Source organism: Geotrypetes seraphini, chromosome 16 (genome assembly GCF_902459505.1).
Source record: "Geotrypetes seraphini chromosome 16, aGeoSer1.1, whole genome shotgun sequence".
Lineage (NCBI taxonomy): Eukaryota > Metazoa > Chordata > Amphibia > Gymnophiona > Dermophiidae > Geotrypetes > Geotrypetes seraphini.
Window position 1 is genome coordinate 46,780,554 of NC_047099.1, and position 13,100 is coordinate 46,793,653.

The 13,100-nt window shown below is 49.2% G+C and overlaps 2 protein-coding genes across 2 annotated transcripts; one reads left to right on the forward strand and one right to left on the reverse strand.

Annotated features, from left to right (window-relative positions):
- The first annotated feature begins 271 nt into the window (after positions 1-271).
- WDR83 (WD repeat domain 83) lies at positions 272-4,831 on the forward strand. The gene is made up of 9 exons (XM_033925472.1): positions 272-764; positions 2,583-2,703; positions 3,246-3,351; positions 3,532-3,580; positions 3,661-3,787; positions 3,877-3,944; positions 4,089-4,197; positions 4,427-4,541; positions 4,625-4,831. The coding sequence occupies exons 1-9, from the start codon at positions 662-664 to the stop codon at positions 4,781-4,783; spliced, it is 957 nt and encodes a 318-aa protein (XP_033781363.1). The 5' UTR covers positions 272-661; the 3' UTR covers positions 4,784-4,831.
- Positions 4,832-5,218: 387 nt separating this feature from the next.
- DHPS (deoxyhypusine synthase) lies at positions 5,219-12,324 on the reverse strand. Its single transcript, XM_033925470.1, has 10 exons — positions 12,172-12,324; positions 11,187-11,386; positions 10,915-11,082; positions 10,699-10,820; positions 10,503-10,599; positions 10,286-10,372; positions 9,900-10,005; positions 7,622-7,725; positions 7,232-7,357; positions 5,219-5,682 (listed from the first exon to the last, which is right to left on the reverse strand). Exons 2-10 carry the CDS (start codon positions 11,379-11,381, stop codon positions 5,587-5,589), a joined length of 1,101 nt encoding a protein of 366 aa, XP_033781361.1. The 5' UTR covers positions 11,382-11,386; positions 12,172-12,324; the 3' UTR covers positions 5,219-5,586.
- Between the last annotated feature and the right edge of the window lie 776 nt (positions 12,325-13,100).

The following is a 13,100-nucleotide window of genomic DNA, read 5'->3' on the forward strand; positions in this document are numbered from 1 at the left end:
GGGGGCAAAGGTTCCAGATTCAAGGGTAACAGGAGGGGGGCAAAGACTCCAGATTCAGGGGTAACAGGAGGGGGGGGGGGCAAAGGCTCCAGATTCAAGGGTAACAGGGGGGCAAAGGCTCCAGATTCAGGGGTAACAGGAGGGGGGTAAAGGCTCCATATTCAGGGGTAACAGGAGGGGGGGGGCAAAGGCTCCAGATTCAAGGGTAACAGGGGGGGGCAAAGGCTCCAGATTCAGGGGTAACAGGAGGGGGGGGGCAAAGACTCTAGATTCAGGGGTAACAGGAGGGGGGGCAAAGGCTCCAGATTCAGGGGTAAGAGAGGAGGGGGAGGAGGTACAGAACTGGCCCAGGAGCCAGATCAACGCTTAAGCCCTAGCTGATCAGAAGTTCCTGGCAAGGAGATAGCACCCAGCTCCCTACCTGTGCTGATTCAGAACCTTGGGGAGGAGGAACCCACCTGGCTCCTGGCTATGTAAATCGCTTTGAGAGTTGTTGTATAACTAGAACGAGACAGTATACAAGTTCCAATCCCTTTCCCTTGTTGTGAAATATCTGAGCCTGTGGAGAACCCTGCTGATCTAGGGCAAGAGAAAACACCCACATTAGTGCAGCCATTTAAGTCGTGGGGTGACTAGAAGCAGGTTTTCACTTCTTACCACTATGGCATTCCCCACTCCGAAGCCTGCAAAGCCAGAGCTACCCCAGAAGCTGGTGCGCAGTGTGGAGTGCAAGCAGGGCGCTGTGAGAGCAGTGAGGTTTAACGGTGAGTATCTAGCTACCCCCACCTCAGAGAAACACAAGCCACCGATGAGATCTTCAGCTCAGTAAGTTTTTTTGGGGGGTGAGGTTACAGCGATATATTAACAATGTTTTCAAGACAGACAGTTTAGGGTACATACACATTATTGAAACATAGGATTATGCATATGAATAAGGGTACATTTACATTATATTGGCATAGGACAGGGTATAGTGACATAGTCTTGATACATTGGTGGCTCAACGAGTACTCAGTCTAGGCATATAGTGGTTGAATCATAATGTGTTGGGATGTCAGATTGATATACTCTCTCCATATATTTGAGTCAAGGGTTAGGATTGACAGCAGTACATTCTGATTTCCAGATTTTGTTTATACTGTCAAAACCTGGTCATTGGGGTCTGAAGGCTAGTATGCATTGATTTGAGAACAAAATGGTTTTAGCGCTTTCCAAATTTTTCAGGAATTACCTCATCCAGTTTTCCTGGTTGTGATTCTTCCTGAATGGGTAGAAGAGACCCAGCCTCCCATACATAACCCACTACCAGCTATGTACGAGTATTTCCTACATCCTTTACCCAACCTCTGTACCCTGCTTCTTCATACCAGTCCTAAACACACCCAGCGTATTCTGAATCTGAAGGTCCCTGGGAGGCCAACGAAGGCCTTGCAATTTCTCTAATTCAAATAGGACTAGCACCAAATCCCCCTCTGTCTTTTTTAAATTAAGTTTTGTAACAACACAGCCACCAAAGTGAGTAAACTTATCATCCAAAGCATTCAGCCCCCTTGGGCTCATTGCAGTTTGAATTTTAACCTTGGCCACTTCACGCAGATTAGCCCACTGCTATTTGAACTTGTAACCACAAATCTTTCATCACAGCTGCAGGGTTTAAGTCCCATCTCCCCCCCCCCCCCCCAAAAAAAAAAAAAAAAATCATATACAGTTCTATATACAATTGGTTTTAGGGCCTGGCAAGAGAATGCTACTAGCTGATTATATATTGGATTGCCTTTTTTTTTTTAAACCCTAGGTCTCCACTGTTTTTAATATATTGTGTGTATATATGGCTAAGCTGTAATTAGGATGAAATTGTATCCCACTCTTGACATATTATTGAAGGGTGGTTTATCAAAACTTTTAAAACTATTAAATTAGGGCTGTGTGGTTCATCTCCACAACAGCCTGGGAAGTAGAAACCAAGTTGAGAAACTGATGGGGACAAAGTTTTCCCCGTTCCTGTACACTCTGCCTTAACTACACGAGCCTCAAACACTTATGATTATAAAGTGTTTGAGGCTTGTGCAGATAAGGACAGGGCTTAGAGGAGTGTGTGGCGCAGTGGTTGGATCTACAGCCTCAGCACCCTGGGGTTGTGGGTTCAAATCCCTTGCTCCTTGTGACCCTGGGCAAGTCACTTAATCCTCCATAGCCCCAGGTACATTAGATAGATTGTGAGCCCACCAGGACAGAGAGGGAAAATACTTGAGTACCTGATTGTAAAAACCGCTTAGATAACCTTGATAGGCGGTATATAAAATCCTAATAAACTTGAAACTTGAAGCTTGCAGGAATGGGACAGGAACTGGAAAAAATTTGTCCCCGTGTCATTCTCCAAAACTGACTCTATGCTTGGATTTTCAGTAAACGCAAATGACTAAATATTACATTTGAAAATGGAGGGGACAGTTAGCCACTAGTTAGTCCTGTGTTTTCTCTATTTCTTTGATCTCACAAGCATAAACCCATCCTCCTTTGAGTGACTGCTGCTCCTAAAGGTTACCCTCTTAATCTCCTCTCTTTCTCTTTGCTCCCTGCAGTGGATGGGAATTACTGTCTCACCTGTGGCAGTGACAAATCGCTCAAGCTCTGGAATCCACACAAAGGGACCTTGCTGAAAACTTACAGCGGGCATGGCTATGAGGTGCTGGATGCCGCAGGGTAAGAGGAATAGATTGTAAGGCCTTTGGAGGTACTTACTGTACATTTAATAAATGCTATGTTAAACTTTCCCATTCGATAGATTGCAAGCTCCTTGGAAGAGGCACTTAGGGCCTGATTCTGAAAAACACGCATCCCGATTGCAGGCGGTGATAGATGTCCCACTGCCATCGGGACATACATTTAAAAAAAAACCCTCACCAAGGCAGGACGCCCACATTTTAGGCCTCAGGAGCGCATCTACAGAGACGCGTAGCAACGCTTAAGCACACCCGAAGGCGTAGCTGTGCCCAGAAGTGGCCTTGGGCGGGCTTAAGCGCCGGTACGCATTGCCGTAGACAGACGCCTGAAACGTACATTTCAGGCATCTATGCGGGAGTGTAGGCACGATTCTGCATAGGACGCCAGTGCGTGAATGACATGCGATCGGCAGCTGCCAATACCGGCGTCCTATACAGTATCAGGCCCTTGCTGTATGGTGCTATATAGGTGTTTTAGTTTTCTTGGAACCCTGGCTTCACACCTCTTCCTTTTCCCCGCAGGTCTTATGATAACAGCCAGTTGTGCTCTTGTGGTTCAGATAAGACAGTAGTGATCTGGGATGTGGCAAAGGGACACGTGATCCGGAAGTTCCGAGGGCACGCAGGGGTAAGACTGGCAGAAGCTCCCTAAGCTAAGTGTCTGCTGGGAACTGGCATCGCTCTCGGGGGAGAGAGGAAGAGCTAGCATGGAGAACAGGATGGTAGCTGAACCTGCGGGCACCCATATTGTGACGAGCCAACAGCTCTAAGGAGTATACACTTACACTGTCCTCTCTTTCTGCTACAGAAGGTGAACTGTGTCCAGTTTAACGAGGATGCCACCATCGTCATTTCAGGTATGTGAGGCATCCCAGCCAGCATCTAGCGAGGTCAGCGTCAGTTGTGCTGGCTAAATTCATTTCTCTTCAACTCCCAGGTTCTATTGACTCAAGTGTCCGCTGCTGGGATTGTCGCTCACGCAGGCCGGAGCCCATCCAAGTTCTGAACGAAGCCAAAGATGGTGTGTCTAGCCTTAAGGTGACTGATCATGAAATCCTCTCTGGGTAGGTGTCTAAATCCCCTAGCTGCGAGTGCTGCTTCTGGCTACCACCTGCAACTGTGCCCCTCACCACAGCCTCTGCTCTCTCTGCAGCTCAGTGGATGGGCAGGTGCGACGCTACGACCTTCGGATGGGGCAACTCTATGCAGACTATGTGGGCAGTAAGTGTTTGGTATGGGCACTGCTGGGAGATTTACTTGAGGAGCAGCTCTTCCACCCAAATGTTGTTCAGCCAGTGTTCACTTTATCATACCTGTGTCCGTTCCCTCCTCCCAGTGCTTCTAAGCTGTTTTCCTTCTCTACAGGTCCTGTAACCAGTGTGTGTTTCAGTAAAGATGGACAGTGCGTATTGGCTTCCAGTCTTGATGCCACCCTGCGGCTGCTGGACAAGGATACAGGAGAGCTGCTTGGACAGTAAGAACCTCAAGCAGTTGTAGAGCTCAGCAAATAAGAAAAAAGTTTGGGTTAGTTATATTAACAAGGCCTCTGATAGAAATAAAGGATGTGGGGAATGCAGTTAAAGGTGTGAGAAGGTAATGACTTGCTTCCATCACAGGGCAGGCATATTAGGTGTGCTGTTAATCGCGTTTGCATTCTGACTTAACACAGGAAACGCTAATTCCTGTGCTCTGTTGTGCCTTAGCTATGAAGGTCACCAAAACCGTGAGTGTAAGCTGGAGTGCTGCCTGACCGAGAAGGACACACATGTGTTGAGCGGCTCCGAGGATGGGCATGTCTACTTCTGGGACCTGGTGGAGGTGAGCAGCCTTTATGAAGTGGGGGGGTCTCACTTCCTCCTGCTGTCAGTTATGTTAACCTGTTCCTGCCCCTTTCTCCCCAGGGATCACTTGTACTCTGCATGGCAGTAGGGAGAGGGGTGGTCCAGTCCCTAGCGTACCACCCCAGCGAGACTTGTCTGCTCACAGCCATGGAGGGAAACGTGCAGTTGTGGAGAGAGCTGTCACATACCACCGAAGATGAGGCGCCTGAGGCAGTTTAGCACAGATGTTGTTTTGATTTTAAATAAAAAAAAGTGCTCTCATTACCAGACTGGTCTTCCAATGCACCATAACCCAAAGGACAGGGTAGAAAGGGCCCTACTTAATTCCCTGCCCCTCACACTATGACCCAGAGGGCAGGGAAGGGTCACTCTTGGTGAAGGAAGTGCAGTTTAGTGGTGAGGTTGAGCAGTAAGTGTTAACAGAAGAGCCCAGCAGGGCTCCCCCTCCCCTTTCCCAGATGGACACTCTCCTTACTCGGTAACCACCGTCACATCTCCACCCTAGCAACCCTGGAGCTGGCTTAGGTTTTTCACAGATCACATTGTGTTAGAAGCAGCAGAGACTCTGCAGGTCCCATTGAGACGTTTGGGGCACAGAAAACAGCTGAGGTGAAGGGCTGCCACAGCAACTCATTCCATCAATCCCCCACACACAACACGACTGGCAACCCAAGGCCACAGACTCAAGAGAAGCACTGGATTATTCATTTTTTTATAGTTAAAAAAAAACAAACCCAAAACAAAACATGCACACACACACAAGGAACCTGTGAATTCACAGAACACAATCATACACTGTTAACTGCACAACCACTTCCACTTTTTTAACTAAGAGATTCAGCACCTAGGGCCTGCAGGAAATGCTCCCATCCTTCTTTTCATCCGTGGCCACAAGTGGGCTCCAGCACTCTTGATACTGCTGACGGAGAAGGCTGGGGAAGAACCCTGCCGGCACATATAGAGGCCTGAGCTGGCCTAAGCTCCATGCAGTGCAAAATTCTGCAGTCCCAGCCATGCTTAGATCAGTCTTGTTTCTTCTCTGTAGCAAAAACTCCAATTTTCTGTGCAAACGTTTGTGCGACCAGAAGGGGGAAAACCAAGGAAGCATCTGCGTGTACCTGTGGGAGACCAAACACATCAAAGAGTACTGAGCAGACCATCCAGTGTAGGTGGAAAGAAAAGACCATGCACAGACATTTTCACACATTGCCTTATCCCAGATATGAGCAAGCATGACTATCTTGCGTGTATCTAGAACACTGGTATCAGCCTCTGGACTGGCACAATACTCCCTCTCAGAAAAATCCCAGCCTCTGTCCACACCAACTGCCAATCTCTATTATACCTTCCACTCCATCAGAGATCCTCTGCACAAGAAAATGACACAGATAAAGACCCTACAGCCTATCCAGTCTGTCCATCTGCACTAACTACTGTATTTTTTGCTCCATAAGATGCACCTGACCATAAGACGTACCCTAGATTTAGAGGAAAACAAGAAAAAAAAACCCCAAACCATTCTGAACCCAGGTTCTGCACCCAGCTCCCCTCATTCCCTGCCAGGCTCTGCTTCCTGTCCCCCCTCCCTGCCAAGCTCTGCACCCTGACCCCCTCCCTGCCAGGCTCTGTACCCTGTCCACCTCTAGTGGTAGGCCAGGACAGGGCACCAGGCAGACAGAACCCCCCCCCCCGTACCTGTTTTAAACCCGGCAAAGATGAGAAGCAGCAACCCAAACAGCACTTCCACCACAATTGGTAAACTGCCCAGCCCATTACTGAACCTCCACCCTGCCTCCAATTAAGCTAAGTCCCCTGGAGGAGGTGCCAACACCGACAGCAGCTGTGAGGGCACCCACACTAAGATCCCACAAAAGCCACGTGCCGCATCTCTACAGCACCGGTGGTCAGGAAACGACAGGAGCCATACCCCATGAGCCAGACTGTGTCCAACACTCTCCACTCGACCACCAACTCCAGGGACTCCCCCCTTGAACCCCAGCTCCCCGCCGTCGCTCAACATGCAGCTCCAAACACTGACCCAGGAGCCATCACCTACTGGACTGCCGATCCACCCTGTTGTGTTCCCCGCCGGCCGCTAACGCAGGCCAGGCGGCCATGGCCCCGCCCAACACACCGGCAGCAGAGTCAGGAAAGCACGCAACACTTATCTGATCCACCCTGGAAGACAGCTCAGACCGCAATTACCACAGAGGCACGGCGAGCCACACTTCTGACAGCCGCCCCCATCGAAACCAAACGCACCATAAAACACGGGCCAACGACCTGCGGAAGCAAGCTGATACGCAGAGCCAAAGCCGAAAGCCGCCTCCGAGGATCAGGAAGAGGCCTGCCAGGATTAAAAACAGGTATCAGGGGTGTTTTTTTGGTATTCGCTACATAAGACACACCTTTATTTTCCCCCCACTTTTTTGGGGGGGAAAAGTGTGTCTTATGGAGTGAAAAATATGGTACTAATCTCTACTATCCCTTCCTCTCCCTCTGAGATCCTCTGTACATATAAACAGAGAAAATGACATAGAGAAAGACCCTAAGACCTATCCAGCGTTCCATCCATCCCAACTACTAATCTCTACTATATATTAAAACATCTCCCCCAGGCACAGCAGCTTTGTGTAATGATTAAACAGGAAGGGAGTTCCCGCCTACCTTAACAGGATGGGCATCCATGCGGATCTTCCCCCAGGACACAGCCTCATCAGGCCTCGCTCCTGCATCAGAACCATCAAATTCTTGAGCCGTGTTAACGTAAACAGCAAAATCAGCTCCATTCCTCTGCAAGTGTAAGAAAGAGAGATGCTGAACGCCTCAGACAGAATACGCCAACACCATTAGGCCCTGGGTCACTTACCACAAAGAAAATTCAAGAGAAGAATGGGAACGACCCACTCAACAATCCATTCTTTCTTTCCATAGATTTTGAATTTGTGTCAAAATCTTGACTAAATTTGTGCTGGACATTTTTCCTGGATTATTGAGTGGGTTGCTTCCACTTCTCGTTTGTGGCAGTGTGCCGTTTGTCTCTTCAGCATGACTCACCATAAGGTTGGCGTTGGCGATGTGGTGTTTGATCAGACCTCCTCCAAGTATGATCATCCCTGATCTCTTTGCAAACACAGCCTGGAGATTCAGCCGTCGAATATCTAGCGAGAGAATGAATAACTCTCAGCTGCAGAATTCCTATTACTTTCACTACATGCACTAAAGCACAGGCTGACGCATCCGGAGGGCGAAGAGAAAGGACCAACATCCTGGGCTCCAGCATCCACTTTTGCACTAGGTCTAGACAATCTTGAAGAGACCCACTAGATGGGTGAGCGAGAATTAGCAGGGATGTCGTCCGCATAGAAGTGGAAGGAAATTCCACAGGCTAATGAACAGATTGAAAAGAAGAGGAGACAGAAGAGCCTTGTGAAAGTCCCCAAGTCAAAGGATGGCGGGAAGCAGTTGAAGAAGACGTGATCACTTGATAGGAGCGATTTGAGAGAACCAAGCTCCCCGTGCTCTTTTCTAGACAAACATTCTATTAACTCCGCTTCTTCCCTTCTCGTTTCACGTGCAATGTTATATTTCTCATGTAACTACTTTATTTTCTTTTCCTTTATATTTTACTAGTCTTTTTAAGCCCGTTACATTAACAGGTGCTAGAATAGATGTGTGTGTCTGTCTTTCTTTCTCTATCGCTCCTTGGCCGCTTTCTGTCTGTCTCTTTCCTCGGCTGTCCACCACCACCCTTTGCCTGCTCCCCCTGTCCAGCATCTCCCCTTCACTGCTCCCCCTGTCCAGCAGCATTCCTTACCTGCTCCCCCTGTCCCTCTTCCCTGCTCCCCTACAGCCGGCTTCCTGGTGTCTTTGAACCACTGATGCTCGTCTTCAAAGCAGCCTGCTAAGGATCGCGGCTGGCTGTAGCGAACCTCACAGGCCGCTCTGCACCTCGGTAGCACGTTCCCTCTGACACAATCACAAATTTCAGAGGGAATGTGCTACCAAGAGTGGCCTGCGAGGCTTGCTACAGCCGGCTGCGATCCTTAGCAGGCTGCTTTGAAGAGGAGCAGCGCCGTCGGCAGCGGTTGGTGAGTGAGGGCGGGAGGGAAGAGTCGCAGTATGTTCACTGCCTCCATGTTCCAACATGGAATTCGGCATGGAGGGACACAGCACGGCAGCAGCAACCACAAAACCCTAAGTGTGCATGCGCACTTAGGGTTTTATTATAGAGGATTGTACACTTCCTAGATTTTCTTAGATAAGCAGTTTATCAAAACCTTCAAAAACTTGAACAGAACCTGTCGATCCCAGTGATGTAAGCGGAGTTAGCAAAAGAGAGTGCAAGACGGATCAGGAGCAAGGACGTGCATTCATATCATCCGAGTCACGGCAGGGGGGGGGGACATTTTATATAGGAACTTAGTAAGTAAAATGAATAATTACTAGACTGTTGGTTCAACATTGCCTTGATGATGAGTGTAAATGTTGGGCAGACTGGATGGGCCATTTGGCTTTTATCTGCCGTCATGTTTCTATGTTCTGGCTTGATTTAATCAGTGGCCTTTGATCTGGTAAATGATAGCAGATAAAGAGACCTGTGTGCTCCATCCAGTCTGCCCATCTGCAATAACCATTATCTCTCTCTCTCTCAGAGATCTCATGTGTCTATCCCAGGCCCTCTTGAATTCAGACACAGTCTCTGTTTCCACCACCTCTTCCAGGAGACAACCACGTATCTACCACCCTTTCTGTAAAAAAGTATTTCCTTAGATTACTCCGGAGCCTCTCACCTCTTAACTTCATCCTATGCCCTCTCATTGCAGTTTCCTTTCAAATTAAAGAGACTCGAGTCATGCGCATTTACATCACGTAGGTATTTAAACGTCTCTATCCTATCTCCCCTCTCCCGCCTTTCCTCCAAATTATACAGATTGAGGTCTTTAAGTCGGTCCCCACGCACCATTTTAGTAGCCTTCCTCTGGAGTTATGACATTCTCTTATTCCACTGCACGTAAACAGAAAATTTCAAAGTATTGTCCATGATGACACCTAATCCTTTTGCTCAGTGGTGATTCTTAATGAGGCAATTGATATGGTCCTAACTGACTCCATCCTATAATATTTGAAGGCAGAGACACTATTACCTCATTTTCCCTGCTGGCCATTGTTCTCCCCAGGCACCCAAGCATCCTTTTAGCTTTTGCTATCACTTTAATATCATACAGTCACACTGGGGTCCCACTTTTCTTTCCTGTACAGAAGTATTTCTCCCTCCCCTTCACTGTAGCACACCCTTGGAATTTTGCAAGATGAAAAGAGAATAAAAACATACCCTCAACAATGTCCAGAACCAGGCCAGGATTCTTGTATGAATGAAAGTAGATCATATCTCCCAAGGAGCCATCGGTCAAGGCTGGGCTGAAGACAGGAATATTGTTCTGTAACCATCAGAAGAGGCAGTGAGAACCCCCCAGGAAGCGAGCAGAGCTGAGGCTCATGCGAGAACTCCACTATTTACGGAGCCACCCTGCATCTGAACACCAGATAGCCTCACCTCAAGTGAGCTGCCCCCATTCACTGTAATCCCCCTGAGCAAACAGGCTCCTTTTCCTGCCCTGCGTTGATTCCACCTGAACAACAGTGGCTGCAGTCCTGGCCCACCTTTGAATCCCCAGGCTACAGTTCTCCCCCCTCCCATGTTTAAAATTACAGCCTTACCTTTTGTGCCCAGTAATACACTGAATCAGGATTATTAATCTCTTTTCCTAATCGGGCAATCATCTTTGACGGAGTCCACTTCACCCCCTGCAAAGGGAGAGAGTGCTGGTTACTGGTGCTAGCTGACAAGACTATGGTCCCCCCCATGGATGCAGACAGTGTTGATAACAGCCATACAGCCTCTACTCCCTCCCCCCCAAAAAAAAACTGTTCTCACCTCTGTGTTCTGCTCCAACACCATTTGATCCAGGATAGGCATCAGCCAGTCTTCAAATTGGCAGTAGTTGTTATTGGGAACCAACAAATTTCCAATCCTGAGGAGAGAGGGAAGGCAGAGCTAGGGCAGGGTGTGTGGGAAGAAGGCAGGGATCATCCCTCTACCTCTCTAAAACAATCTCATTCTGCTAGGGTACCTGTTGATGCCATTGGGGCGGAGCTCTCTCCCTTTCAGGCTGAAGTCCCCCAGGTAGGTGGGTGCTAGACACTTAATGAGGTCTTCCTCCACTCCTCCAGCAGTGGTTACCAGGACATCCACCTATGGCAGCAAGAAAAATATCTATATTTCATTACCTCTCTTGTTCCAGAGCCCTGGAGATTTCCGAGGTCCGACTCAAGCGCTGCCCCCTTACCATGTTGTGCTGCACCAGGTAGCGGATGGTCTCACGGATGCCAGAACTGATCATGTTGGAGGTATAACCCAGGAATATAGTGCAGCCAGTCCGCTCTCTCTGACAGGGGTTCAGGTTAATGGAGTGCTCTTCCTCTTCCCGACTTTGGGGCTCCAGTTTCTTCTCAATCTGAAACCAAAGCAAGGAAGAAAGTCCAGATCAGCAGACACAAACCGGGCTGGTCCTGGGCCTACAGTATTTCAACTCCACCCGTTCCCGTGCCAGGCTCTCACCATAGCATTGATCTCATGGACTGCTTTGCCAAAGTTAGTCGCCTGGAAGCCGCTGGTGTAGTAGGATTGAAGCAGGGCGTTGTAGTCGACCCCCTGGTTGAAGTCGTAGCCACGGACCTGAGGCGTTCCCTCGGGGAGGCTGGCACTGTGCCGCAGGACAGCATCCAGGGCTTTGCTTGTGAAGTCTCCTGCCATCACCACTGTGAAACATTGAAAGAAGCAGAAACAAATCCTGGGTGAAACCTCAACGGAGAACGCTGCACATTGCACAAGCGTAGTTTCAGGTGGACATTAACGAAGGGGCCCAGATGACCTGCATGGGCTCAGCACTTTCGCCACCCATATGCAATTTAGGAAAGGAGCGTAAAGCAGAGAACACTCTGCCTCTGTCATTTCAAAGGATGCAACTTAAGCCTCTCCCCCCCCCCCCATCTCTCTGTCAGTGCCTGTCTCTGGTTCTGGGAGGTGGGGGTATTAGTTACTCTCTTGGGGGGGGGGGGGTCTCTCTCTCTCCCACCTGTTCGGGGGGGGGTGTTACTCTCTTGGGGGGGTCTCTCTCTCTCCCACCTGTTCGAGGGGGGGTGTTACTCTCTTGGGGGGGTCTCTCTCTCTCCCACCTGTTCGGGGGGGGGGTGTTACTCTCTTGGGGGGGTCTCTCTCTCTCTCCCACCTGTTCGGGGGGGGGGGTGTTACTCTCTTGGGGGGGTCTCTCTCTCCCTGCTATATCTTTCAGTCAGTTCCTGTCTGGTTTTCAAAGGGGGTCTCTCTCTCTCTCTCCCCCCTGTTCGGGGGGGGGTCTTCTCTTTCTCGCCCCCTATATCTTTCTGTTCTAGGGGGGGTCTCACGCTGTAGTTTTTGGTGCTTGTATCTTTCAGGGTGGGGGGTCTCTCCTCCTCCCAATATCACTCAGTCAGTTACTCTTTGGGGGGGGGGTCCTCTCTCTCTCCTTTTGCATGCTGGGTTCTATTTCGTTGTCGTCTCTTACCGCGTCTCCGGTCCCGGTGGCGGCGATCGCCGTCCCGTTGCTCCCTGTCTGGGTTGCGGCTCTTTCTACGGCGGCTTCAGAGGGACCAACATATTCAAGGGCGAAGCCGGCCAGTCACATGATCAGCCTGCGCGTGCGCCGTCAGGAGATCCAGAATCCCCCCCCCCCTCGTGCTGCTCCTCTGTCTCCTGTTCCTTGAGCATTTCCTATCATCTGTTCTCTCTCAGTCCCTGGCACTAAACAACCTCCTGCCCCCCCTCCCCAATAAGCCACCCTGGGCCAGTATCTCTCTTCATGATGTAATCTAACTTCTCTTCTCCACTCCCCACCTTTCCCCAATGTATCCAGCATTTCTTAAATATTCCTTTTCCTCCCCTGGATGAGTGCAGCAGCTCTCCAGTACCTCTCCCATTCCAGACAGCATTTTATGTTTTCAAAGTGCCTATGTGTCTAGGACAAAAAAACCAACAATTGTTCTACAGCCGGGTTTGCCAGCAGTTGGCCTGGTCATTTAAATAGCCCGCTGAAAACTGGCTAGTGGTGTGTGTTGGAGTAGTATGGTCATTCTGCTGCCCCTCAATATCTGCCCTCTCTCTCCTTATACACCTCCTAGAGAACTCTGTTCCTCAGAAAAGTCACTCTTAGCGTTACACTTCTCCTCCACTGCCAATTCCTGACTTTATTCCTTTCATCTACCTGCCCCCTGTACCTGGAATAAATTACCAAGTTTGTCTGCCAAGCCCCTTACCTTATTTAAAAGCAGATTGAAAACCCTCCTTTTGATATAGCCTTCAATCCATAACCCTACTACCCACCAATCCAGCCAGATTAATCGTTTCCCTTAACTGTCTGCATGACATTTTGTTTGTCTGTTTAGACTGTAAGCTCTTTCAAGCAGGGACTGTCGTCTTTGTGACTCTGTACAGCAC